The following is a 24,602-nucleotide window of genomic DNA, read 5'->3' as shown; positions in this document are numbered from 1 at the left end:
AGAAAATCCTAACAGACAAACGTGAGAAAAAGGCACCCGCCTGTTCTTTAATCATTGGAAACTGGCTCACAACTGTAATCATGAGGATTTCTTCTATGATGTGTCTACTCTGAAATTTAGCTATTCTCTTTTTGTTTGAAACCATAATGCTTAGGAGGTCACCTCATCACCTCTTCCTTTCCAGTGGTGTAAAACCACGTTCTGTGATATCTTCCAAGCAAGTCCTATTCACCTGACTGAGCTGCGAAGTGCTGGGATGAAATAATGCGAAGCCGTTTTGAACCATTCCAACACCCACAAAATTTGTGTTTTCCTAACGTTTGCACACAATTGCAGTTACTGCCTTTCTGCGAGGCAGCAGCTGGGGGCTGAGAGCAGGCAGCTGCAGCCTGCCATAGCCACTGCTGGAGTGCCTGCACGTATAAAAATGATAGAACATCCAGCCCTGCAGTTCCTTAATTGCAGCTGGGATTTTGCAGCTGTGGAGTCATACCATGAGAAATACATTCAGTGCTGCAATTCAGTGAGCATAATTTTGGGGCCAACAAATTCGCCGTGTGAGCTGGAGAGAAATGAGCTCTGTAAGACCTAATTCTGCCTCTTGCTTTTTTCCTTGTTGCTGTCCCTGTTTGCTTTCTGTTACTGGTAGTTTGCAGCACTCAGGGCTAGAGATAAGCATCTGTCACACCATCCACCAATAAGGAACTGCTGTTCAGTCTGTGAGGAGGTTAAAAAATTGTCCAAGGGTGTGATTACGAATGTTTTGTTCTCTTGAAACATCACTTTTACCCACCTATGGGTAAAGTGATGGCAGTAATATCTTAAAGAAGCACTTTGGGCTTAGTTTAATCATAGAATGGCTTGGGTTGGAAGGGACCTCAAGGATCATCAAGCTGCAGTCCCCCCTGCTGCAGGCAGGGCTGCCAACTTTCATATCTAATACTAGACCAGGCTGCCCAGAGCTCCATCCAACCTGGCCTTGAACAAGGGATGGGGCATCAACAACCTCTCAGGGCAGCCTGTTCCAGCATCTCACCAATGATGATATAATTGTTTGAAATAGTGTTTATCTGAAGAAAAATGGCTTTGCTGAAGTGGAGAATTCACGTTAAAAGTGGGCTTTGCCACACTCTGAGGGAGGGTGGGGTAATTCATTAAAAAAAGAAGTCTAAATTTTTATTTCAGACTTTCAAAAATGACAAAAAATATTACTTGTTTGGTTTAGTGTTTTTATTTCCTAACTCACTGGAAAGTTTTGGTCATCAAGCTTGTCAGTTGGACAGAAAATCAGAACAAAAACATCATCCATTGCTGGAAATCCTGTATTCTTCTGTCTGGATTAGATGCCCTATTTTCAGAGAGGGGCTATAAGCATTGTTCTACCTTAAAAAGAATTAAAGATATTTAGCATTTTATGGCAGTATATAGCATTATTAATTATATACATATATATAATTATATATATAAATTGTTCAGGGAAGGTAGAAGACTGAAGGTTTTTTCTAGGCCCTCTGCTTTAGGCAATAGATGACTTTGCTTACAAATATACTGAAAAGATAAGAAGCTGAGAAAGCACTAATTTACCTAAATTCAAACAGCAACAGCTGAACTACATTGTTTGTATATAGGGGAAAGATAACTTAGATCTTAAGGTCTTTCCTATGCCGTTGTTTATTCCTCAGTGTTTTTACAGCCGTGGTCAAAATAATTTGCAACATTTATTCCAGTTGATCAGAATGGCCTACTTGAATTTGCACATTGATTTTTGTAGAGGATATTTCTGTGAGCTTATCTGTATTGATTAAATGTTATGCAGCTGAGTCTTTAATCTCTCCTGGGTCTGAGAGGGGCAGGATAGCTCAAAGAACAAGGAGTCCTGGAGAAATTCAAAACAGAAAAACACTATCAGATAGCATCAGAAATATTTCAGAGACTCGTTAGCCTTCCTGCCTCTTTTTATGATTCTAAGCACAATGCATGTTTCTGTTTCAAATCCATCTTCAAACAGAGAATTTTATTCCCCTGCACTTCCTTTCCACGTCATTCTATGGATAGAAATGCTATGGATACCTCCATTTTTTTCCTATTTTTTCCATATTTTCCTCTGAAAAATATGTCTGAGAGTTGCTTCTAAGGTTGTTTCTTAGCAGTGACAAAATATTGGTTTTCAGAAGGCAGTTTTGAAGCCCTTTTGGTCTAAAGTTGGAGCTTAGCACAATTTCTCCTCAGAGGCATAAGTTCTATTGCCCTGTATGATGCACTTAGCAATAAATCAGTCCTGTTATTCACCTGTTAGGTCTGGAATGTGCATTAAGAATTAAAACCTGCTTTACAAATGAGGAGCTGCAAACTGTTTCTCTAACTAGAGGGAGAAAAACCGTAGTGCTCAGTTGTTGACTTAAGTAAAGGTAGACAGTATGGTCCTATTCCTTGTTTAGTGACTGGGCATGCAGAGTTCGACCAGCCAGCAGGTATGGATTGTGTTTCAGTGGCACTGTATCAGCTTTTACCTGTGGACCTTTGAAGTAGAAGAGTTATAACTGAATTACCTGTCTCCATGGCTTACAGCAAGAGGTCCTATGAGTGTACTTTTCTTGCACCTTTTTCTCCACATCTAAATAAGAGATTCTGTCAGCCTACTGCATTGTCTTTTGCTGTGCCATGAAATATTTCATCTTTTGAACCTGATATTTTTACTCACTGGCACAGGACAGTGCTTCTAATCTGAAAGTTTTTTAAGCGCTTTGCTACCAGAATTGGATGCTGATCATCGATTTTCTTCATAAGTGTCTTCAAACCCCACTGATGCCCAAGTATTCATCATTCATTACCCTCTATGAGATTTTTCCTCTACTTCATTACATTAAAAACAAGTCGGAGGGCAGGGAAGGGGGAGAAGAGCTAAGCAGAAACTCACCCAAATATTTGGAAAAGTTCTGTATCCTCCATTCTGGAATATTGCTGATATCTTCTGATATGGGAAGCTTCCGGATTCAATTGAAGAACAGAGATAAAAATGAGTAGTAAGGACCATAAATGAGTTGCCCTGTTCCAATATGTTTTAGGAAGCTAGTTAAGAATTTCCTGAGTTTGGAAGATGCTGAGTGCTTGCAATTCTATTGAACTTCAATAGGCAGTGATGAGTAGCTCCATATTTTGAAAAATCAGGTCATTTATTTCAGTATTCAAGTAACTTCACTTTACAAATCTGTTTCAAGAGGGGTTTTTTTGATCGTACTAGCCCCCAATTAAAATTTGCCAATTGCTATGAAAAAAAAAAACAGCTTAGATTTCTGCTCACATAAGTGTATAAGAACCGCTTACATTTGCTCCTATCTACTGTCCTAGTTTTCATCTGACTTTTGTTTTTTACTAGAAACTTCCAGCAAAACTGCTGCACTTAATGTATTTGGCCTGGTTTCTAAGGCAAATCTTTTGGCTCCCCTCAAATTCAAATCCTGCCTCTTAGGAGTCTTCACTTTCTCTGTGCACCCTCAGTTTTCTGTGCCAGCTTTACTTTACCACTTGCGTGGACTCACTTCAACGTTTGGCCCAATCTTGCTGATGTGTGAGTTTGCTTGGAGAATTGGGTCTGTTATGTTTTGTTTTACAATGATTTTATCTGTTACTGGATTTTGTATGGATATTTTAATTATTTTTTTTTTCTGAACATTTTGCAGACCTCTACAAAGCCCATCAGGTTTCTCCAGTGAATACTTTATTTTAATAAGTGTGTATTGAATGCTTCGTTTAACTTTACTATTGTGAAATGCCCAGAGACACTGTGCTTGGATGAGCAGTTATGTAAGTGCAATTTGTTTTAGTGGTGGGGTTTTTTTTTGGTATCAGAATTAGCATTCAGCTGAGGTTTGAAGTCATGTAGTGCATATGCATAGGGGAAAGTAAATAAAACAACTTAGTGCATCTACAGATATAACCCCAAACTGCTTTGCTTATCTGTGCCTGCTCACTCAGTGCAGATCAGATCCTCAAATGCTTTTCTAGTGATGGTGGAACGGCTGTTGCCTGATCTCTGAGGGTACATGGAATGTGTGTGCAGTTAAATAGAAAACATGCATTTCCCTTCAAAGTCAGGTGGAATGTGTAACTCAAAAGTAAGTCTTTTGTTGTTTTTGTTTGTTTGTTTTGCTGTTTTTGTTTTTTTTCCATTTTGACGTGGAAGCTGTATTGCAAACAGACCTGATCCATAACTATTGTTTATCTCTACAGAAAAGAACACTTATTACAAAGAAATCAAATTGTTTCATAGGAACTCCTGACTATTCAGTAGACTTCACAGGCAGAGCTGGAAAGCCTGTGTTTGGAAAGGAGAAAAGCTTGCATTCATATATATGATTGTTGAGTAACCTGTGAGGCATTGTTACGTTATTGCAGAGAGGTTGTATTTGCCAGGCAAGTAGCCCGTGAAGTTAGCAGGCATCACCACATAACAGTGTATATAGCCTGTTACAGTGGGAATTTCCAATGTACTTATAGGCATCAGTAGCAATATGATCACAATCATACTGGTTTTACGGCATGGCTGTAAAAAGAAGAGGGGGAAAGTAGGAAGAAGAAGAGAAAACTCCTCCAATGTGAGCAACTAGCAGAATCTAGTGTTAATTTCTTTAACTGTGCCTGCTGTGGAGAGGGGAGTTGGCAAACTGGCTTCTTAGGTTTGTGGGGTTTTTTTTGTAAGCTACCACTCAGCGTATTTCAGATGATGGTGCTTTATCAGAACTCTAATTTACTAACGGAGGAAGTATAGTATGTCTTTGTATATGTCAACTGTGGTCAATTCCACCGTAAATCACATCACAGCCTCATGTACTGTGAGGTCTCTCCTTGTGCTGCCGTGCTGCTCTGAGCAACCTGGTGCTAAAATAAACCTGCTTCGTGCCAGTCCTGTTTGGTGAAGAAAAACGCCATCTATCCCAAGCAACAAGAACTCATCTTGAAGGGTGAATGTGTAAGCATAAACGGCGTTACAGAGGGACAGCCTAATCTAGAGCAGCCATTTTATTTTAAAAAAAAGAAAATGAATTTGTTATTAACCTGACTTCAGAAAATGACAGAACATATTTGGCAAGACAGCTTTCCAGCCCCCCCACAGGACTGAATAAAATGTGCTTATAAGTGTCTTATTTGGGAATTCTGCAACCTTATTCATCATACAGGTGTGATTTGCTGAGTCTCATCCCCACTGCCTGTTTTTAATTGAGAAAGACTGCTGAGGTGATGGAGAATGGGAATGTAAAGCATCTCATCTTGGGAAGTTGACTTCAGCCTTCCTCACCTCCATCTCTTCCTCCTTTTTAGCCATTTTGTCTTTTCCTTTTTTCCCATATTCAGTGCCAGCTGGCAAACCACTGCCTTGCTTTGCTGTGAGGTGTCAGTTTGCTGAAACAAGTCTGATACACGCAGAGCTTTGCAGGCCCCAAACTGGAAAGGGACTTCAGGTTTCCAAAAATGTTTGTCTTGTGAGATAGGTGCACAGTGCCCGAATCAATGCCTCGCCCATGGAAACGGTGTGTTACAATCTGGACAAAACCTTTTATATGACATTGGGCATGATTAGACCAGGATGACCTAGTGATGGTCCAGAAAGGAACTGTACCGTAATATCTTGCACTGTGGCCCTTGTGCAGTGTCTGTTTCATTACTCTCATTGTTAAAAAATAAGTACAAAGGTTCTTCGCCACTCACTGGCAGTGGTTTTGGATTAGTCCAATTATTCTGTAATTTATTAGCAGAATATTTCTGATTCATAGCATCTGCTCTGAGAGGTTTTTTTCTCTCGTTCTTATTAGCATCTTCAATTCCCTCTTGCCTGGAGGAATACGTGCTACCTACTGGACTTGAGAACTGCATAAGGATCCTAGGAAAATCTAACGAATCTGAAGATCTCTGCACGTTTTTGTTTTTTTTTTTTTAATTATTATTTTTTATTCTTGGCCTCTACACAATGTTCTGCTTGTAATTCTTATTATTAATCTGCAGTGCCACACTTTGCCCTTCTGTGTCACTTGTTTTGGTTTAAGTTTTAGAACAATCATCTAGAAAATGCATTTCTCAGTGCTCATTTGTATATAGAGATTGCACTGATTTAACTACCAGATTTTTTAATCAACTCAATTAATGCAATCCATATGTGAGCAACTAGCTTAAGTCAGTTAAGAACCCTTCTTCAGGTATATGACTGCAAACCACATTTAAATTAAGAAAATCGAGAACACAAGGCTTAGAAGCAGGCTAAAGGACATTACTTCAAAAGTAAAGTGTTAGTTATTCAATTTGTTGTCATGAAACCTTTGGTTCTGGTCTTAGTTTTTCACTGATTTGCTGCCTTGTTGCAGGAGTGTCTTCACTTTTTCAATATTTATGGCTGCAAAATTAGGATTAGCTAAAGTAGTTTGTAGGAGGGTGAGGCTGTCTTAAAAAATGTTTTCTCCTCGTGGAAAACTTAATCTTTTCAATGAATAATAGTCAAAATAGGAGCCAAATCTTCCCATTTAAAAACAGCATTTCCATGTGGCAGTGGTGTTTGGGAGTTGTTTGACTGTCCCATCGTCCTGGCTTCTCCTGCCTTCTGTGCTGCACCATAATTGTGCATCTTACTGAATTACTGTTGTCAGGGCTATAAGTTGTGTTGCAGAATGTGTGGCCCAGACGAAGAGACCCTCAGGCAGACAAGAATGAGTACCTGAGAATCCTTAAATGCATGTTTTCTGCCATATGCTGATGGCATCTCTTAAGCTGTTTGAAGTTCTGAATTGTCCAATTTGAAGTTTTGATGGAAAAGTCAAAGTTTTGAAGAGAATAGGGTGTTGAGGAAAAGCTGTTATTTCCTGCAGAAAGCAGGTATTTGTTAAAAGAAAAATCTTGAGTTGAAAATTTACTGTTCTAGTGAAAACTAATGTCTAAAAATTCTGTCTTAGGGCTGTATTATCAGTGACAAAGTATTCAGAGGTATTGCAAACAGAGCCTAGAGATGACCCAATCTCATGGTAGATGTCAAGAAACTGAGAACTCAGTTTTTAGCAGCTCTCTGAATCCTTGTTTACTCCTCCATAAAGTAGTACAAATCATCATAACTTGCATTTTCCTCATAAATGACAGTACAAATTGTCACCAACTGCAGGTGAAATTGTTCGCATGTTTGATAGTTACTGTTGTTGCAGCTAAAAGAGTAGAAATCTGATGAGCGTCCTTTCATGTGGAACTGAGGAGGTAGTTTAGCTCATCTGTGATAATGCTGTTAACTCACCTTTTCAGTAGGTTATGTGAACTTCTTGTCTCATTTGATTATGACATTGACAGTGTTAGCTGGGAGTGATGCAGATCTCATTCTGTGTCTAACTGGTTTGTGACAAAATGTGTCTTAATGAAATGTGTCCACTGAGAGAAAAGGAACTCTCCTATCAGAGCTGAACAAGGACAGAGGCACAGTTACACGCACCAAAAGGAGAGAGCACAGACTACGTCATTTATCTTGGGAAGTAAGAATTGTCCACCGTGAAAAAATCAGTCAGATGTAGAAGGTGAAACTCTGATGGCTCATTATGCTAATTAGCATCAATGTTCTGATGTGGATAGGCAAGAAGAAGCTGGTGGAGTGATTCTTTAGAACACCATTAGCACAAGAGGAAGCACTACACATCACGGGTTCATTAATCTGCGCTGAAAAGGAAAAGTCATAGAGCAGCAGTGGTCTAAAGTGGTCAGGATTTTCCATTGGCCTTGTTCAGTTGGTTGGCAGCCAGATAGTGCAAGTGTCATCTAGGAGATAAGCTCGGTATTGTGTGTGAAAAGTGCAATTAAAAAAAGGTAGTAGTAAAAAATTTCATCTTGCAGGCCTGGAGGTAAGCTAGTATGGCAGCAAGAGGTCACAGTGCAACTGGGAAACTGCCATTGCTTGGTCCTTTGTGGTATTTGCTTAGGAGAAGTTAACTTTCTGACCTTGATTTTCATCATTGGTGCTCTAATACTAACTGTGACCTTTACTTGAGATGAAAACAGTGTGAAAGTAAGGTGTGGTGCAGGTGAAGCTTGAGGACTCGGCACTGGTGGAGCAGAGAATTTAGGAATGAGGTGAGTAAAATTTGAAGAGGAGATGTGGAATAGATGTGGCTCCTGAACTTCTGTCTGCTTTGGTTATATTGGAAAGGCAGATGGTTCTTATCCTGATTCTTCATAGGAATTTTAGCACTCCTACTGCTTGCAGTCAGAAGAAAGAATAGTATATGATCAGTAGTGAATTGTCAGCTGCAGTAATGTAGATGGAAACCGCTTTGGTCATTGGTGTCTGTATATATGCCTTGCAGCTATTCACCTGTTTTTCACTGTGAAAAAATGAAAATCTGATAACTTCAGACCCTGAACAAAGAAAGAACATTGCCCCCTTTGCTTCTTGCAGTAACTGGGGAAGGGATCACTTTTCTTCAATGAAACCCCGCGGCTTGCCAAGATGCAAAAGTAAGGTATCCCAGAGGGAACTTAAAGCAGCCCACTTTAATGATGGGAAAGAAATTTCACTGTGAAATTAATGATGCAGCCCAGAGCACAGTAGGAAAATACCTTGCCCTCTAATTCCCCATTTTTGATTCCAGCTGTAGAGTGCTGTAGTGCTTATCTGTATATTTATCTGCTATAAAATGAAATGGATTATATGAAGAGCTCTACAAAGTGGTCTTCAGCACTCCAAAATTTCCCTAATGCAATTAAGACAGAAATTTCAGAAAATGGAAGATGAGTTAGCTGCCATAAGCTGGTGTTTCATTGGATTGCACACGTATGTGCAGTATTTATGTTGTGGGCACTTTCTGTTTCTAGAATGACCATAGACAACACAGGGCAGTGCTACAGTGCAATGACTGGATGGCGTTGGTTGAGCATCTCCATGGAATAAATGCATGGTGAATGTAGTCAGTTCCAGCACATGGACTTCAAGCTGTAAAAAAAATAATTATATTTCTGTCACACCTTCCTTTAAATTATGAAGGAGGGCTTTGCTGGTTCTGCTGTTTCCTAGCATCGCTGGCTTGTTCTCTGAAAAGATTAACAGTCAAGAAAATTGAGGATTCCACCTGCCCTCCCCACATGTACTCACACTTCAGGTTGATCTGATCTTTCTTAATTGCAAGACCAAAACACTTTAATACAAATATTCCTCTTGCTTCCATCCTAGGTAGGCAGTAGTTATTTATAAGTCCAGTATGTTGTGTCTGTCTGAGGCTGCCACATGCTGTTCAACGGCATCCTGATGTTTACTTCTGCCTACTTTCCTTTATAGATATTCTTATCCTGTGCTAGTACTGCTGTCTGCTTTTAAGATGCACAGCGAATGGTGATGTTGCTCTCTACATATCAAACACAATGCATCCCTTTAGATTTCATAGTTCACTGTGCCCCAGGTGCTGTTATTATCAGTCCTGACATCATTCATTTGATATGATGGGCCCTGTCTTTCCATTTATCTGTAATGGACAGGAGATTTTGAATCATTTTATCTTCCAAGCACAGCAACATCTTTTCTTCAAAAAGTGACTTTCCTCTCTCTCCGTTTCTCACTTTCTTCCTTGTCTACTATCTTGTGCATTATATTTATCCTCCCCATGTCTTTATTTTGTATTTCCTTTTCCCATTTGTTTTTGTGGGTTTGTTTTTTTTTTTGGTGTTTCTTTTCTTTTTTCCCTTCTCCTCCCTGTGTATCCCCCCCTTCTTCTCTCTTTTTCCCCTCTCATTTTCCTTTCCATGCAGAGCATTGATCCAGTCTTACTGCAGCCAGCTCAAGAGTTCTATTGACCATATCAGCCTTGGATTAGGACTAGGTAGTGTCTCCCACTCCAAACACATTTCAGAATTCAGTAAAGTTGGAAGCTGAGGTGCTTGGGATCTTTTGCTTTTGCACTTAAGCCAAGCAGGCCTAAGGGTAAGACAACAAAGAAGACAAATATTCAGTAAAACTTAATGTCAAACTTTGAGGTACAAGATTAAAAGCAAGGTCTCACAGTTGCAAACAGACTTAAAATATCATTCTATTTTTAACCGAATAAGTCCATGCTTTAGCAACTTAACTTCTTTCTCATTAACTTTCTCTGAGTTGTCCCTGCCTTCAGAGCAAGATCTAATGCTTGGCTTAGAAGTGCATTTACTGCCTTTGGATTCAGAAGAGAAAACTCAACCTCATCTTTATGACTGTGGTGTATCAACTTGAGATGTTAAGGATCCGGTTTTCGTAGAGTAGTTCTCCCATTTGCAGTTCTGAATGACTACCTGCCTTTATACTTCTTTAGAGGTGAGGCTTATAGAGGTGCAGGAGTATTATTGATGATGTATAATGATATTTGAAACCAACAGTCATCAACAAATTCACCTGTGGTTGAATTTTCTGTGCTCACAGCCAAAGGAGAGTTGTACGTGTTCCATCAGATCTTTGCTCCAGGGTCAGGGCTTGAATACTTTCTGTTCATTTTATAGGGCTGCATGGCGCTAGTATATCTGAAGGACAGACTGCCCAAGCATTTCTTTCCTCAGACAATTGTGAGTGCTGAATGCTTTGCTGTATATCACTGTGGCAGTGTTTTCTGGCTACGTACGTTTTTAGAACAGCTTAGTTATGCTTAGAGGATCCTATCTTCTACCAGCTCTGTAGCTTTTCTTGAGTTATTCTAGAGCTACTTACAGAAGCGTTACAGCCCTAGAGTCTGCTTCTAGGAGAAGGTCAAAAGTGTTTGGTCTTGCCTGGTGGGAGAGACATGATATTTGCACAAGTTACTTCAAATTGTGGAACTGATCCTTCCTACAGTGGCCCTAATGGATCGTATCTCTCAAAGGTTGTGGCTGAAATGTTTAATGGAGCCACTTCAGTTCATATGTAGAACAAAGGAGGAAATAGTTTCCTTTTGTTGTGCTCTGGTAGCCAAGCAGTATACCCCAAGAGGCAGCTAACAGCTGTCCCAAATGCTGACCCTCATCGAAGAACTGTTTAAACGTAGAAAAGGAGGTAGAGCTATAACAAAAGTTCAATCCAAAGCATCAGACTTGTGAGCAAGAGAAATACGATTTAATTATGGGTAATCTGTATTGAGATGGAGGTGGGGTTTTCTATACTTTATTGGAATTCCTTGTGGGAAACATTTTCATCACTTGGTTTGAGCTGCTCACAGACCCATCCAGGCTGTCACGCAGTCTCACTAATGCTGCAAAGGGGAGAAGATATAAAGCATTTAAAGCAAATATAATAGCTTGGAACTGCGTTGTGAGAAATGCCTTTTGATTTGAGAAGTGAATTTCATTAAATCCTGCCAAATGTAGAAAGCCAGTCTCAGCTTTCCAGTCCCTTCATTTGCTATCAGCACTTGAGATCAGCTTAATATTTTACCTTCACCCTTGGTTGCAGAGCATAACGGACAAAACTATTATCTGCGAATGTCATCGCTATTAGGAGAGGAAGAGAAGGAAAGGAACAAGGGAACAGAGCTGGTAGGGATCTCCAAAAATAAACAGCCTTTAACAGTATGATCTGAGGGAGAGAGTGAGATTGGAAAAATCAGTGTCTCATAATTTAATTAAAGTTCTGCATCTCCTTCAGAGCTGCAGCTACAAGCTGCCAGGCAGAGGGCTAATATTTAAAGGTCATTTAAATGAACAAAGATGTTCATCATGGAGGGACAAAACTGAACTTTGCCTCCCAGTTCTTGCCTACTTGCCTAGATTTTACCTTCCTTCCCTGTTGTAAATAACAGCTTTGCCTGTGAATGGCACGGGGCAATTGAACTGTCACAGGGTCTCCTCTAGGAAGAGCCTCCTTTTTTGTCAGAATGGTGGAACTGGTAAACTGCAACATGAGCAGAGTGAAGACTGTCCGAAGAGTGAGAGTACTGTGAGCTATGGACATGTCAGCATGCTGTGCTTGTGAACCAGCACTGCATTCCAGTCCACAGGCCATAGCAGAACCAGACGCTGCAGTGAGAAGTGCTACAACGCAACAGAGTTGATTAGGAGTTTTTCTTGCATCCTTTTCTAAGAGACCATGCATTTCTTCTTGTGTTCTAAAAGAAAAATAATTTATTTATATATACATATATTTTACAAAGTGCTTTTTGGTTTAGTGACTTTTAAAATGGAGTTATACCTGCTGGAAGGAAATTGTGTATGCAACAGGTTCTTAGCAGAAATACACTTGTCAATCTCAGCTGAGCATCTGCTGTCCTGCAGGTCAGGAGAGGTGAGCCTACATGCCTGAAGGGCTATGAAGAAACATAACAGAGGTGGTCATGTTTTCACATGGAATTTCTGGTAGAAGCATTCAGTGACTTCTCATGCTTTAGCTACTGGTAATATTTTCCAACTTGCAGAATGAGCAGTGTAGGAGCTATGGGTTATGAAGAAAGAAGGGAATTCAGGTAACACTGGAACTAAAGTCAGAATGAGTCTTGTGATGTTGCCAGAAACCCCAAGATGGCATCAGAGACCTTGTTTTTCTCCATTAAAATTGTATGACATTTTCAGTGAATTTTATTGTTTCTTTGTTTTCCTTTCTTAACCAGTTCTCCAATGTATCTAGTATTTTTTCAAGTATTCCAGCCTTAAGCCCTTTTTTCTGCAAGCATGATTTGCAAGGCACTGATAATGTCAAAGCTGCTGGATGCAATGCACCCCAGTTGCAATGCAAGATTCTGCCTGAAGACCACCAGATCTGTACTTATTCTGTTACTAGGAAGCTGGAACAGCAAAGCTGGGTGTAACTCTGTAGCTAGAAATTTGTCCAGTACTTAAAATAGTTAGGCTCTGCAATGCACACAATCACTAATGAGGGAAATTAGTCAGATTTTGCAAAATTGTACGATGATGTACTGCTCCTTACAATCAAATATCCTGCCAAATTTTTCACTGATCACTGAGTCAGGAGCAGAATATTTTCAAGCCAACTAATGGAAACACTTTCTCAGTGCAAATCTAGGATCCTTATTTAGCTTTTTATTCAGTCTTTGCAGTGAATCTAGGTAATTGTTCCACATAATGATGTAGCATGCATCAAGATCTTCTTGATGTGCTTCAGATAGCTACATTTCTCATGAGCGGAGGAGCTTAAATGAGATATCCAGCTCATCTCATTTAAGTGCATACATATTTCAGACTGGTCGAAGAGATTCAAGCACCTGTCTTCAATTAGAATGAGTAGGAGTTGGATGTACTTATTTGCTGTGGAGGTTTTGAGAAGCCTTTGCTGCATGTAAGCTGGGTGAGTTTTGTAGATAGCACAGAATTTAGAGCGTTTCCGAAGATAATTTTGTGTGTAAGTAGTCCTGATTGTGTGTGTACTTAGGTAAAGGAAAATCTACATTTATTTTCAGGGCTGTAACTGTGTGAATTCTGGAAAGAAAGGAAATGATAAAATCTGCATGTGTTATGCACCTCTGAAACATACTGATTGTTGATTCATTCCAACACAATGTTAAAAATCTTTGATGTTTTATTTTGATTGACATTCCCCATCTTTGTGCCAGGTCTTGCCAGAATCAGGAACTCTTTGGAATCAACTTTTGTTTCAGGGGTTTGTGATGTGTTGCTTTGTGATTTCAGCCATCGTTGTTCCTTGAGTGGAGACGATCTGAACAGGCAGTGGCTGACACCCAGTTCTCAGCTTCATCCAACTATTTACCACACCAAAGGTCTTCTGTATTATCTGCGCAGCATCGGCCGGGCCCCTCTGGTGAGTAACTCCCAGTTTCTTCTGTGGGTTATTGTGTGCAGATTGCTTATTGCAGTTGTGTGAGCAGCCTTGTTTTATGGCTAGAGAGATTTGGAAAGCGTCCTATGCTGTTATACTTTCATCCTTCAGGAGTGTTTTTGAAAGTCTTGGATTATCTGCTGAATCTTCTAACCAACTCCAAACTTCAGAGTCTTTGCACACCTGCAATGTGAATATAAATTCTTTAAAGCTCCTTAGTATCCTCAAAGTACTTCAGCTAAGCTAGATATTGTTAGTAGGCTATTGCTATCTTTCTGGCAATGACAGAAGAAATTCTGTAAGGGCTGAAGACTGTAGTCTTCTGTAGTCTGAATGGATCATGTAAAAGCTGAAGCTGGAGCAGTCTGTGCAATCACAGAAACGCAGGAGTTAGTCTTCAAAATGTTTGAACTTCCCTGCTGCTTTAGTGAGAAGAAAACGACTTTTGGGGGGAACTACCAGAAGTTCATGAGGGATGATGCTACTGGGATATGTGTGGGATCTGTCCTCATCTGCTTTGTCTTGGTGCTCTGCAGAATGAATAGTTCTGAGACTTCAGGATAAAAAACACTGAGTTTCAAAAGTTGATGAACAGAATGAAAGCGGATGGACCGGCAAGTTGGCCTCTGATAGCCCCAGTTAGGCAGGAATGTCCAAAGATGCACAGTTCCCTCTGGTCTCGATGAGAAAGTGCTCAGACAAGGTGCAAATGTCTGTGAATTTCTTTAAGTGAATTTTTGTGGAAATATGCTATTTTCAACCTAAACAGCAACCCTGATGTTCAGCTCTGTACTCCAAGGAATCTACTGGAAGTTCAACTTACAGCTGAGAGTTTACTCACCTACATTTTCTTTGGGTTTTGAGCTGATCGTCTGATCAGTTTTGTTTTACCACGCTCATCTTATTGGGTCTTTTTTATATAAATTTATCAGAACCATCCCTGTCATATCTAGATGCATGAAGTTGAACATGCACCCAGTGGAAGTTTTCATCCTGCTGAGTGAAGTAAGGCTATTGATCCTATCATCTCTCTCACTCACAGGCAGTATGTCAGACATGGTAAACTGATTTTTCTTTGCCTTTGAAGAGTATATTGATTTTGGTTTTTACATGCTCACAAATGCCTTTTCCCCACTACAGAAGGGAGCTGGGTTTCTTCTGCCTTGTACTCACTGCCATGATGCCATGAAGCCAATTTCACCGATAGCTAAATGATTTCTGTGGAGTGGATTAGTTTCATTTATACTGAGGATGCGCAAGCACTTTCTTCAAAGCAAAGAAAAGATGCTTGAAAGAGAAAAGGAAATAACTTCAAAGTTAACAGCCTTTTAAACCAAACCCATTTTAATTGGTAACTACAGCCATAGAAAACAGCCTTCTAAGTGCTTTTTTTTTTTTTGCTTCCCGTGTTGGTTTGGGAAACCTTAGTAAAAGAAGGGGCTGGATGAACTGTGGTATTGCAGCTCTCCACTGCAGGGGATTTCTTGTCAACTAAAAGCAGTGGGAGTATGAGAGAGTGAGCTTGGGAGCAGCTGGGACTGAGGAGGAAAGAGATGCTGCTTTCCCCTTGAGCATTTGTGGTGAGGAAACGCTACAGTCTGCAAGTTACAGTTGACAGTGCGCTTGCAGCATGCAACAGGAAAAGTGTAGCTCATACAGAGAGGTCAAGCTGCACCGAAGAGCAAGTTACTTGAGAGGGGGACAGAAAGAAGCTCCTAGGGACCAGGAGACACCAAGCAGTGTTTGCTTTCAAAGGTATTCTGTGTTAAGCTTGGAAACGGATCTGACTGGAAGGATGTAGCTTTTCGTGAACGAAAAATCTTAAATGTGTCTACCTCGAGACTCAGATTGGGTCCTCTCACAGCGCTACTGAGGAAAAATGGAGATTTTTGAAGAAAAAATACAGAAACTTCAAGATGTTCTGTTTGTCAACAGAGTTTTTCCTTCCATTTTCTGTTTGCTTTTCCTTTGTTTTAAAAGCTTCCTGATTCTGTGAGTCATGAGGGGGATTATTTTTGAGTTTGAAAGCAGTCCTTACCTTTATGATGCTCAATCCTGTATGTAACTTTAAATAGATAAAAATTTGCATGTGTATCTTGAGTCATACCCCAGTGAACACGAGACTTGGAATCTGACTATGTGTTAGTATCCCAGCTGTACGAGATGGATAGAGTAGAGAAAAAAGGGTAGGTAGGTCCCAAGTTTGCCTTGTGGTTGCTCAGACATAACCCCAGAAAAGTTCTGCATTGGGTGCTGCAACTACAAAATACAGTTTTTTCTTGGCTAAATGATGAGGCTTAAGTTATTCTGTAGAATAAAAATAGAGCAGAAGAATGTATTATAAAAGAAAACAATTTGTGATAAACATTGCGAATAACTGCAGTATTCAGGAAAATTAATTAAAACGAAGGTCTATGCAATGCACAAATGGAATGGAAATATTTCTAGTAGTGCTGGCTTCTCTGCTGTGGAGGTGGGTGGCAATCAGCGATACATCCCAGGGCATGAAACAGTGGTGTTACAGAGCCTGGCTCTTACAATCCTTTACTAATATGGAACGCTTGCTCCTGACTTGTCACTTAGGGACTCACTGGCAGGTTTCTTGAGATGCAGAGTTATAGACCTCCTACTTATCAGGCAGCACAGCTATCTGAGCAGCTGATCATCCCTGTGTGGTTTTCGATAAGTAATCTTTTAGGTAATAATATATGCGTCTTGCATGTTAGTAATTCTGTAAATTGGCAGGTAATTGATACCCGGTTGAGCTGGGATCTCTGCCTCGAAATAGAACCACAGCTATAAAATCTTCTTTGATATTCATAGGAGTAAATTCTAGGTGGTACCTGTGGTTAAGCTAATCTATGACTGTATTGCTGGAAGCGTAGATGGAATGCTAACTGGAAAAATGCCTGTCATTAAAAGAACCAATAAATGCAGCTGTTTGGAAGGGGCCTTTATGGGATAATTCCCTGTGTTTCAGGCAGTTGCTTGCAGTGCAGGGCTGCGTAAGCCCTGTGTGTGCACATGGCCTGGCAGCTCAGCTCTGCTGTGGTCTCACCTCCAGTGCCACGTGCAGGTTTGGTGCCACAAGATAAGAAGGACATAAAACTGTTACAGTCTGAAGGATGGCTGCAAAGATGATAAAGGGTCTGGAGGGCAAGGTGTGTGAGGAGCTGCTGGAGTCCCTTGGTTTGTTATGTTGGAGCAGAGGAGCTGAGGGGAGGCTCATGGTGGCCTGCAGAGCCCCACAGCTGGCGGGGGTTCAGCGCTGCTCTCTGCTGACTCCACAGGACCAGAGGGAACAGCACTGAGCTGCCTCAGGAGAGGGTCAAATGGGGAAGGTTCAGAACACGGTTTGAATTTTGGGTGGTCTGTTTGGAGCTAGAAGTTGGACTTGGGTGATGCTTTTGCAGGTCCTGTCCAACTCAGGGTGTTCTGTGGCTGTAACTGTCTGGTTAGTTAGGACTTGTGGGATGAATCTGTGTGTGTGTGTCTTAGCATCTCCAGTCAGTGTACAGCTTGTCAGAGCAGCTGGAAGTATTTAAATACTCAGTTCCTAGATTATTAAACTTCCTGACTGGCTGCAGCTAAAGTTAGTTACTGTATAACTAGTAAATAAGCATACTAGGATAAAAAATAAAACCTGCCTTAACAGTTGGTGGAAGAAGTTGATCTACTCCATCTGTCTATGTTTATATAAGAACACACATTTTTCTCCCTCATTTTTTTTATTGATCCATAGTTCTTCCCTACCTCTTGACACCTGTCCCTTTGTCTCCACTATATGCCTCAGAAAACTATTTAAATGAGATCATGAAGTTTCTTTCTAATCAGCACTAAATATTGTTTTAAAATGAACCAATTCCTTCTCTTTAGAAATCCTTGTCTTTTCATTGACAGATTTCTGAATTTTCCTGATAAAGGCATGGAGAATATATGTAACAGCAGTGTCTATATTGACTTCATATTTCAGAGGGCAGTGAGATTGATTATTATTTAACATTTGTGTCGATATTTACCTCTTGGGTCATTAAATCAGGATTTTCATTTTTGTTGGAGTTGATATCTGCCTATGAGGGCAATCAAAACTTCCATTAAAACCTGGAATGTACCTTGTACCTAGTTTATATGACGTGAGAGGTGGATTAGATAGATAGATTAGATAGTATGGAATCAGATTATTTGTCACAAAGATAGATAATGCTCTGTGCTTGCTGTCTAGGAATTCATGTAAGGATCTGACCACATATGATACATTTCTACACAATTGCACAATTACATTTTCCTGAAAATTATGTAGCACAGTTTTTGAATTTAAAGAAGCCAAGCTGATTAATTACTGGGGAAAGGTGCAGTTTTTAAACCTCCTGAAGATAATGCTAGAGTTGAGAAGTCAGAGGAGCCTGACAAATTGCTGTGTTGTATCATAAGTTACCATGAACTCTCAGGTTCCTGAGTTGGCATGGAATCTTGCACAGGTGTCATGTTTATTTCTGCTGTAGACAGAAATGCACTGGTGTTGACATTGGATTCATGAGATCGTGTCAGATCCAATAGATAAAGCAAGGTACAGCTGACTAACAAAGTTTGACACTGATTATAGGCTAGGCCCAGAGCAATGAGTTTGTCTGAAGAGAACGGAAAAAAATTCTTCACATATAATCGCCTAGTGTTTATAGTGTGCGCGAAGAACCAGGAAACTTACTTCAATATTCAAGATTTTCCCTTTTTTTCCTCTCTAGGTGTTCTGTGACTACCATGGCCACTCCCAGAAAAAGAACGTGTTCCTCTATGGTTGCAGCATCAAGGAGACTTTGTGGCAAGCAGGCTGCATGGTTGACACAGCAGTTATCACAGAAGATGTTGGCTACAGGGTAGGTCCACTTTGTTTGTTTCTGCAGTTGCTGGCATACATGTGCACCTACATACCTCCTTAAGATGAGGTCATATCACAAGTTCTGTATGTGCAAACCCCTCCTCCAGAGGAGTAGAGATCCAGAAAAATTCAAATAACTCCTGGTATCTTCATGTGCCAGCTATCAGTAATAATATTGTCAATAGGTGGATCTCTATTTCATTTTATTAAGATTCTCTTTTATTGTCTTTAGCTACTGACTAATAGGAATGTTGTATTTTTGTGTTTTGTGAGTTCCAAGTGTACATGGACACTCCTGCATTAGAAGTAGCGTGGCCAGCAGGAGCAGGGAGGTGATCATCCCCTGTACTCAGCTCTGGTGAGGTCGCACCTCTGTGTTCAGTTTTGGGCACCTCACTACATGAAAGACATTGAGGCCCTTGAGCGTGTCCAGAGAAAGGCAATGAAAGTGGTGAGGGGTCTGGAGCACAAGTGTTATGAGGAGCGGCTGAGGGAGCTGCGATTGTTTAGTCTGGAGAAGAGGAGCTCAGGGGAGACATTGCACTCTACAGCTTCCTGAAGGGAGGTTGTGATGAGGAGGGGTTTGGCCTCTTCTCCCGGGCAACAAACAGGACCCGGGAAATGGCTGCAAGTTGTATCAGAGGAGGTTTAGGTTAGACTTAAGGAAGAACTTTTTCTCTCAGAGTGGTCAGGCACTGGAATGGCTGCCCAGGAAGGTGGTGGAATCGCCGTCCCTGGCAGTGTTCAAGAGGTGTCTGGACAAGGAGCTGAGAGATATGGTTTAGTAGCTTGTGGTAGCAGTGGTAGTGTGAAGACGGTTGGACTAGATGATCTTATAGGTCGTTTCCAACCTTGTGATTCTATGTGCTTCACTCACCCACAGCTCATGAGAAGTCCTTGTGGAAACACTTGTTTCACAAGGAAAGCAGGTAGGGTGCTTCAATCAGAACATCGCTTGTTGTATTTGAATTCAGAGAGCTTGAAAAGGCTGAGGGTAGCTCATTGTTACACAAACAGAATTCAAATGCTGCTTTCAGCATCTGGTGCCTGTCTTGAATTTGCAATGAAGAAACCAAGAGCAAGCCTCCAAGGGTGTCCATAATCTGCAGTGGCTTAGATGAAAGATTTCGTAATTAGAATTCTCCCTTTTGCACAATATGGGAAGTTTCTCTCCTTCCTTCCATGAGTAATTGGGGGTGATCCTGACCTCCATGATGGATTTACTTCCCAAAAACATGAACAAAATACCTCGAGAAAATTGTGATGTTTGAATAGCCTTTGCTGTAGCCCTTGACCATTCATGAGAGAAAGTCATTGTTACCTTCTAATATTTGGGTTCAGATGACTTGCATAGCATCGGCATCGCAAAACCCAGCTTCAGGATTTCTCCTTTTAATTGCCATTCCAGGCCCCTTGGACAGTAATCTCTGAAGAGACATCAGTAAAGAATCCTAATTCCATTCTGACCAAATGGGAATAGAGGTTTATGGACAGGGTCGTGTATGAGGGGCAGCACCCCTGCTGTTGTACATGCTAAATCCAGCTGTATGAGAGACAGGGTGTGCAGTTATACTAATGTATTGCCATAAAAGAATCCTTTGAAAGGATGTGTTTTCACCGTCCCAAAAATACAATTGAAAGATAATTAATGAGAAAAGCAGAAAAGAAAGAACTATTAGTGTGAAATCCAGTGAAAGCTGGTAAAATGAAAAGAATATTAAATTCAGATTTGCTAATGCTTCTAAATGAGTCCTGACTACAGAGACATTACCGTTACCTGCCAGCGTTTTTATTTAATCAAATGTAAAAGATTGATTATGCATATAATTTCAATTGTTTTTAAAGACTAAACTGGATTAGGGATCTGATTATGGTATTTCATAGTATATATTTACAAAAATCTGTGTGCTGCTTCAGATAAGGGCAGAATGAAAACTATCTGGGCCTTCACGCACAGTTTAACTGGATCTTATGATTGTGCTCAGGATTATAATTGTTTGGGTGACTGTGCTGTATTTTTAACCCAGCTCCAGGAAAACCTGGAAGTGCTGCATGGAATCATAATATTTTGCAGCAAATTATACTTTGGAGGCAATTCAGAAGCAGTGAACGTTTAGTCCAGAGCAAGTAATCAATTTTAAAGATTCCTCTGTTCAGTATTCTCACAGGAAAAGGAATGCTGTAGCTCTTAATAGCGCACTGCAGATCTTGACTTAAGAGTTAGGCTCGTGCTAGTCTCAGATTTGAAATGTAATCTCTCACTTTGTTCCAGTTTCCTATTCATCAGATTTTTCATCTGATGAATGGACCTTATGATCTATAGATCTGCACCTTACAGAACTGGTAGTGTCTGTTCACAGCTATAGATAAGGATATACTGGAAATAACATTTACTTTATTACAGAGGTATGTATGATTAAGATGTTTGCAGTGGATATGGCAGAATAGTTTAGGCCAAAGATTTATCATCTGCATCAGTCATGCTTTAAGAGAAGACCTGCTATTAAACATTACTTTTTCAATTTTGATGAAACCATGTATTCCTGTACAGAGTGATGACGTAAAGCTCAACAGAGTGGAGCTAGAATTGCTTAGAATCAATCAGTTTCACTGATTGTTATTGGAAAGTGAAATTAGCTGGTTGGCTTTCATCGCCCAAACTGAATGAAATTCGAGGGTAAATGCCATTAGCAATGAGCAGAAACTCCTTCTGTATGATTCCATTCCATCCAGAAGTTTAAGAAAGCTGTCATCAAAGAAATAATGAAAGTTCTTATTTGACTTGCTCTACACTTGATGGACCAGATGGTCTTTGGGCATATACCAGCATGCAAGCACTAAAATTTATATGCATGTATGTGCATATGTATGTAAAAGCCCAATTTCTACACAGAGCACACCTAGTCTTAATGTACGTAGTATATATTTTTACAGGTAGGGTGAAGAAGTGTTGCATCCACACTGATAGAAATATTTGATAGCGCCGTGTATTAGCGGTGTTTATAGGCTGCTGTTGAGAAAAATGATGTCTAGAATAAGAAAATCACTCAGAGCTAAGAGATAATTTTACTGAATTTTCATATTTACTCTTTATTGTCATTTTCTATATGGAGTGTATCCAGTGTTCCATTTGATCCCAGATGAGAATATTTTGCTTTATTTCACAATGCAAGATATTTAAACGTTAAGCTCTATTTTCCTATAATTATCTGTGACCTTCAGTGGGATTACACATTCCCTTTCTCTGCTGTGTGCTGCATTCAAACAAAATTCCTCCTGTAGTTGAATCCCTTGTCAAATTGTGAATGCATAAAGGGAGGAGCTGGAAAGGAGAGAATGGAAACATTGTGTGCAGAGCTATGACTGCAGCCCTCTAGGCAGAACAGGAAAATGTAGTTAATGTTGAAGCAGCTTGAAAGTAAAACTTTGTAAGTGACTTCAGCAGTCCAAAACTATTTGGTGTGCAGATACTTCATTTTGGATGGGATGTACCACATGTACTTCTAGCATTTTTGTCTGTGGCTGGGGAAAACAAACAAACAAACAAAAAAGCACAACAAAACATTAGAATATGAAGATTTAACTTGGGATGAAGATGAGTCCAGTTTGGCACTAGTTGGGACTGTCACAGTGACAGTTTCTACAGATAGATTTGGTGATATACGCACTTTAAAAAGCATAGGTCTTTTTGTAGATGTGTGGGTGATATAAACGCACGTACATCTGTTCGATTCATTTTCTCATTGCTGATACTTTCTCATAGACTCTTCCTAAAATCCTGGACAAAGTGGCCCCTGCATTTGTCATGAACAGCTGCAGCTTCCTTGTAGAAAAGTCCCGCGTGTCGACGGCCCGGGTGGTGGTGTGGCAGGAAATGGGTGTGCTGAGGAGCTACACCATGGAGAGCACGTACTGCGGCTGCAGCCACGGTCTCTACAAAGTGAGTACATCTTTCAAAGAAGTACATCCACGTTCCTTCTAATGTGTGTCTCATGAGCTTGGAAGAATAAAGACAGAGTGCTGTTTTCTTGCTGTTTGATATTGCCAGCTTCCTTCTACAATACGAGCGTAGCCATGCTTCTGGGTTTCTTCTCAGTTAAATCTTTCCATGATCCCTCACTCCTTCAATCTTCCATCCCAGGGAAGTAGATTCCTTGCTATGAGGTTTCGTTTGACACTGAAGTAAAAAGAAATTCCAGTCTAATGCCAGAAGCATTGAGCTGAAGGAAGGAATGTTTTTGAGATGATGCAGAGTGTTTATTTCTAATGCTATTCACAGTCTAAGGTAAGTCTAAAGTCTAAGGTAACTAACATGAATATTAGGAGTCGGACACTTTCTGTTGCAGTCTATCTGAGCATTTGCTTGGCTAAACTTAGGAGCCTGCACTGAGAATTTTGCACTTGGAATTTCCTGTTACTGGCAGCCAAAGGTAGCTAATCTGTGAGCTCAGGCCATGGCTTTGTCTGTGAACTAGATGAACCTAAATTTGTTACCAAATGAGGTTCTAGATATTGTGGGAAGGACTGCATTTATGCTGAGTGCATCTGAGACAGGAGCCTCTTGGCACTTCTTAAGTACACAGTTTGAACTCTGGTAATTGTGTTAAGCTGTTCGTAATTCTCCACTTACTCAAATGGTGAATTCTTTTTGTTCCTTTCCCAAACCTGTTGCTTTTATGGAAGGGATTCCATGCTCCACCTTATTTCTCCCACTAGGGAGCAATCCTCGTCTATATAGAATTAATATGTGGTTAAGGATCTGAAAAGACCCTTAAGGAAAGAGCCATTCTTACAAATAACAATTAATAAGACATTCAAATTATTATTCTTTTCAAGCTCTATACTAATCCTTTTATATTCCATAGAATATAGCCAGCAAGTACTCAACTATTGTTTTAAACAGTGCCCTGCTATACACACATTATTTCCAAGATAGAAAAGGCAGAAGAAATATCTGAAGACAGTTTAAAGAAGGAGAGTATAACTGCCCTGAGCATTACACTTAGTGCTCCCTACTCTGAGAAGTGCTAATGGGTTTTTAATAGGCACCACAGGTTGTGGCAGGGTTTTAAACCTGTGGACAGTGGGGGAAAATTCTACCTTGACTAACATCAATGGTAAAACTCCTAGTGATCTCCATGGAGAATTTAACTCATTTCCTAGATAATCAGAGTAACATCTAAAAGCAGTTGGACATCAGGTTATATCAATGTCTAATGATTTGTTCTCTACTTCCTTTAGTGTCTTCAACCCAAATTTGCTAAAGGTATGCCAGCAGATTTAAAATGTTTTATGCAGCAGTCTCCCAAGTCCACCACCACTTAGTAAGCTGGTGGTCAGACTTCTGATAGTGTTGATAGCAGTTCTGAATCCTGATCTTTGACTTTCTTCCTGCTTGAAAATGGTGAAAGTAATGGAGAATGTAGCTGCTTTGCTGGCTGTAAACTGAGATACAAACTTCTTGTGCTTGGAGTTGCCCGTATCTGATAGGGAGTTTGCAAAGAATTTAGGGAAAACAAGAAAGCTTTAAAAAGACTGCAAGAGGCTCAAATATTAAATGCATAGGGCTGTCAGGTGAGCCCCCTCTCACCACAGAGCAGTGTTGTAGGAGGGCTGAGTTAAACCAAAAGGCAGCCCGTCTGATAGAAAGTCCAGAAAAGAAGTTCCTAAAGTTTTTCGAAAGCACAGTGTGTTCATATCTTGGATAGAAATGTGACTTTCATTTCTAAAGCAGTTTAGTGAGTGAAAAATAAGGTATGAATTTGTTACTAGTGATATGTAAATGAGAAACAGTTGTGACCCCAGCCTCGATTAAAAGTCGTTTGATTTCCAATGGGTACGGGGGAGGGCAGAAATGAGAGCAAAAGAAAAGATGACTTGTCTCTGTTGAATCTCCCTGTCTGTGTGATCAATGGAAATGCAATAAGCCATCTACCCTTAAGGAAGAGAAACATAAAACTAAAGAAACTATTGATCTTATCTAAGGTTTTA

General features: G+C 40.2%; 1 protein-coding gene across 1 annotated transcript in view; it reads left to right on the top strand.

The window, feature by feature from the left end:
* The window catches only part of AGBL1 (AGBL carboxypeptidase 1), a 374,640-nt gene that overhangs the window by 128,404 nt on the left and 221,634 nt on the right, over positions 1 to 24,602 (top strand). The window contains exons 19-21 of the mRNA XM_090149019.1: positions 13,588 to 13,717; positions 18,478 to 18,609; positions 22,375 to 22,551. Coding sequence (XP_090005145.1) covers positions 13,588 to 13,717; positions 18,478 to 18,609; positions 22,375 to 22,551 — 439 coding nt within the window. The remainder of the gene's footprint in view (positions 1 to 13,587; positions 13,718 to 18,477; positions 18,610 to 22,374; positions 22,552 to 24,602) is intronic.

This window comes from Phasianus colchicus, chromosome 12, assembly GCF_987193195.1.
Source record: "Phasianus colchicus chromosome 12, bPhaCol1.hap1.1, whole genome shotgun sequence".
Classification (NCBI taxonomy): domain Eukaryota; kingdom Metazoa; phylum Chordata; class Aves; order Galliformes; family Phasianidae; genus Phasianus; species Phasianus colchicus.
The sequence above is the reverse complement of the archived record's forward strand: the minus strand, read 5'-3'. Positions and strand labels throughout refer to the sequence as shown.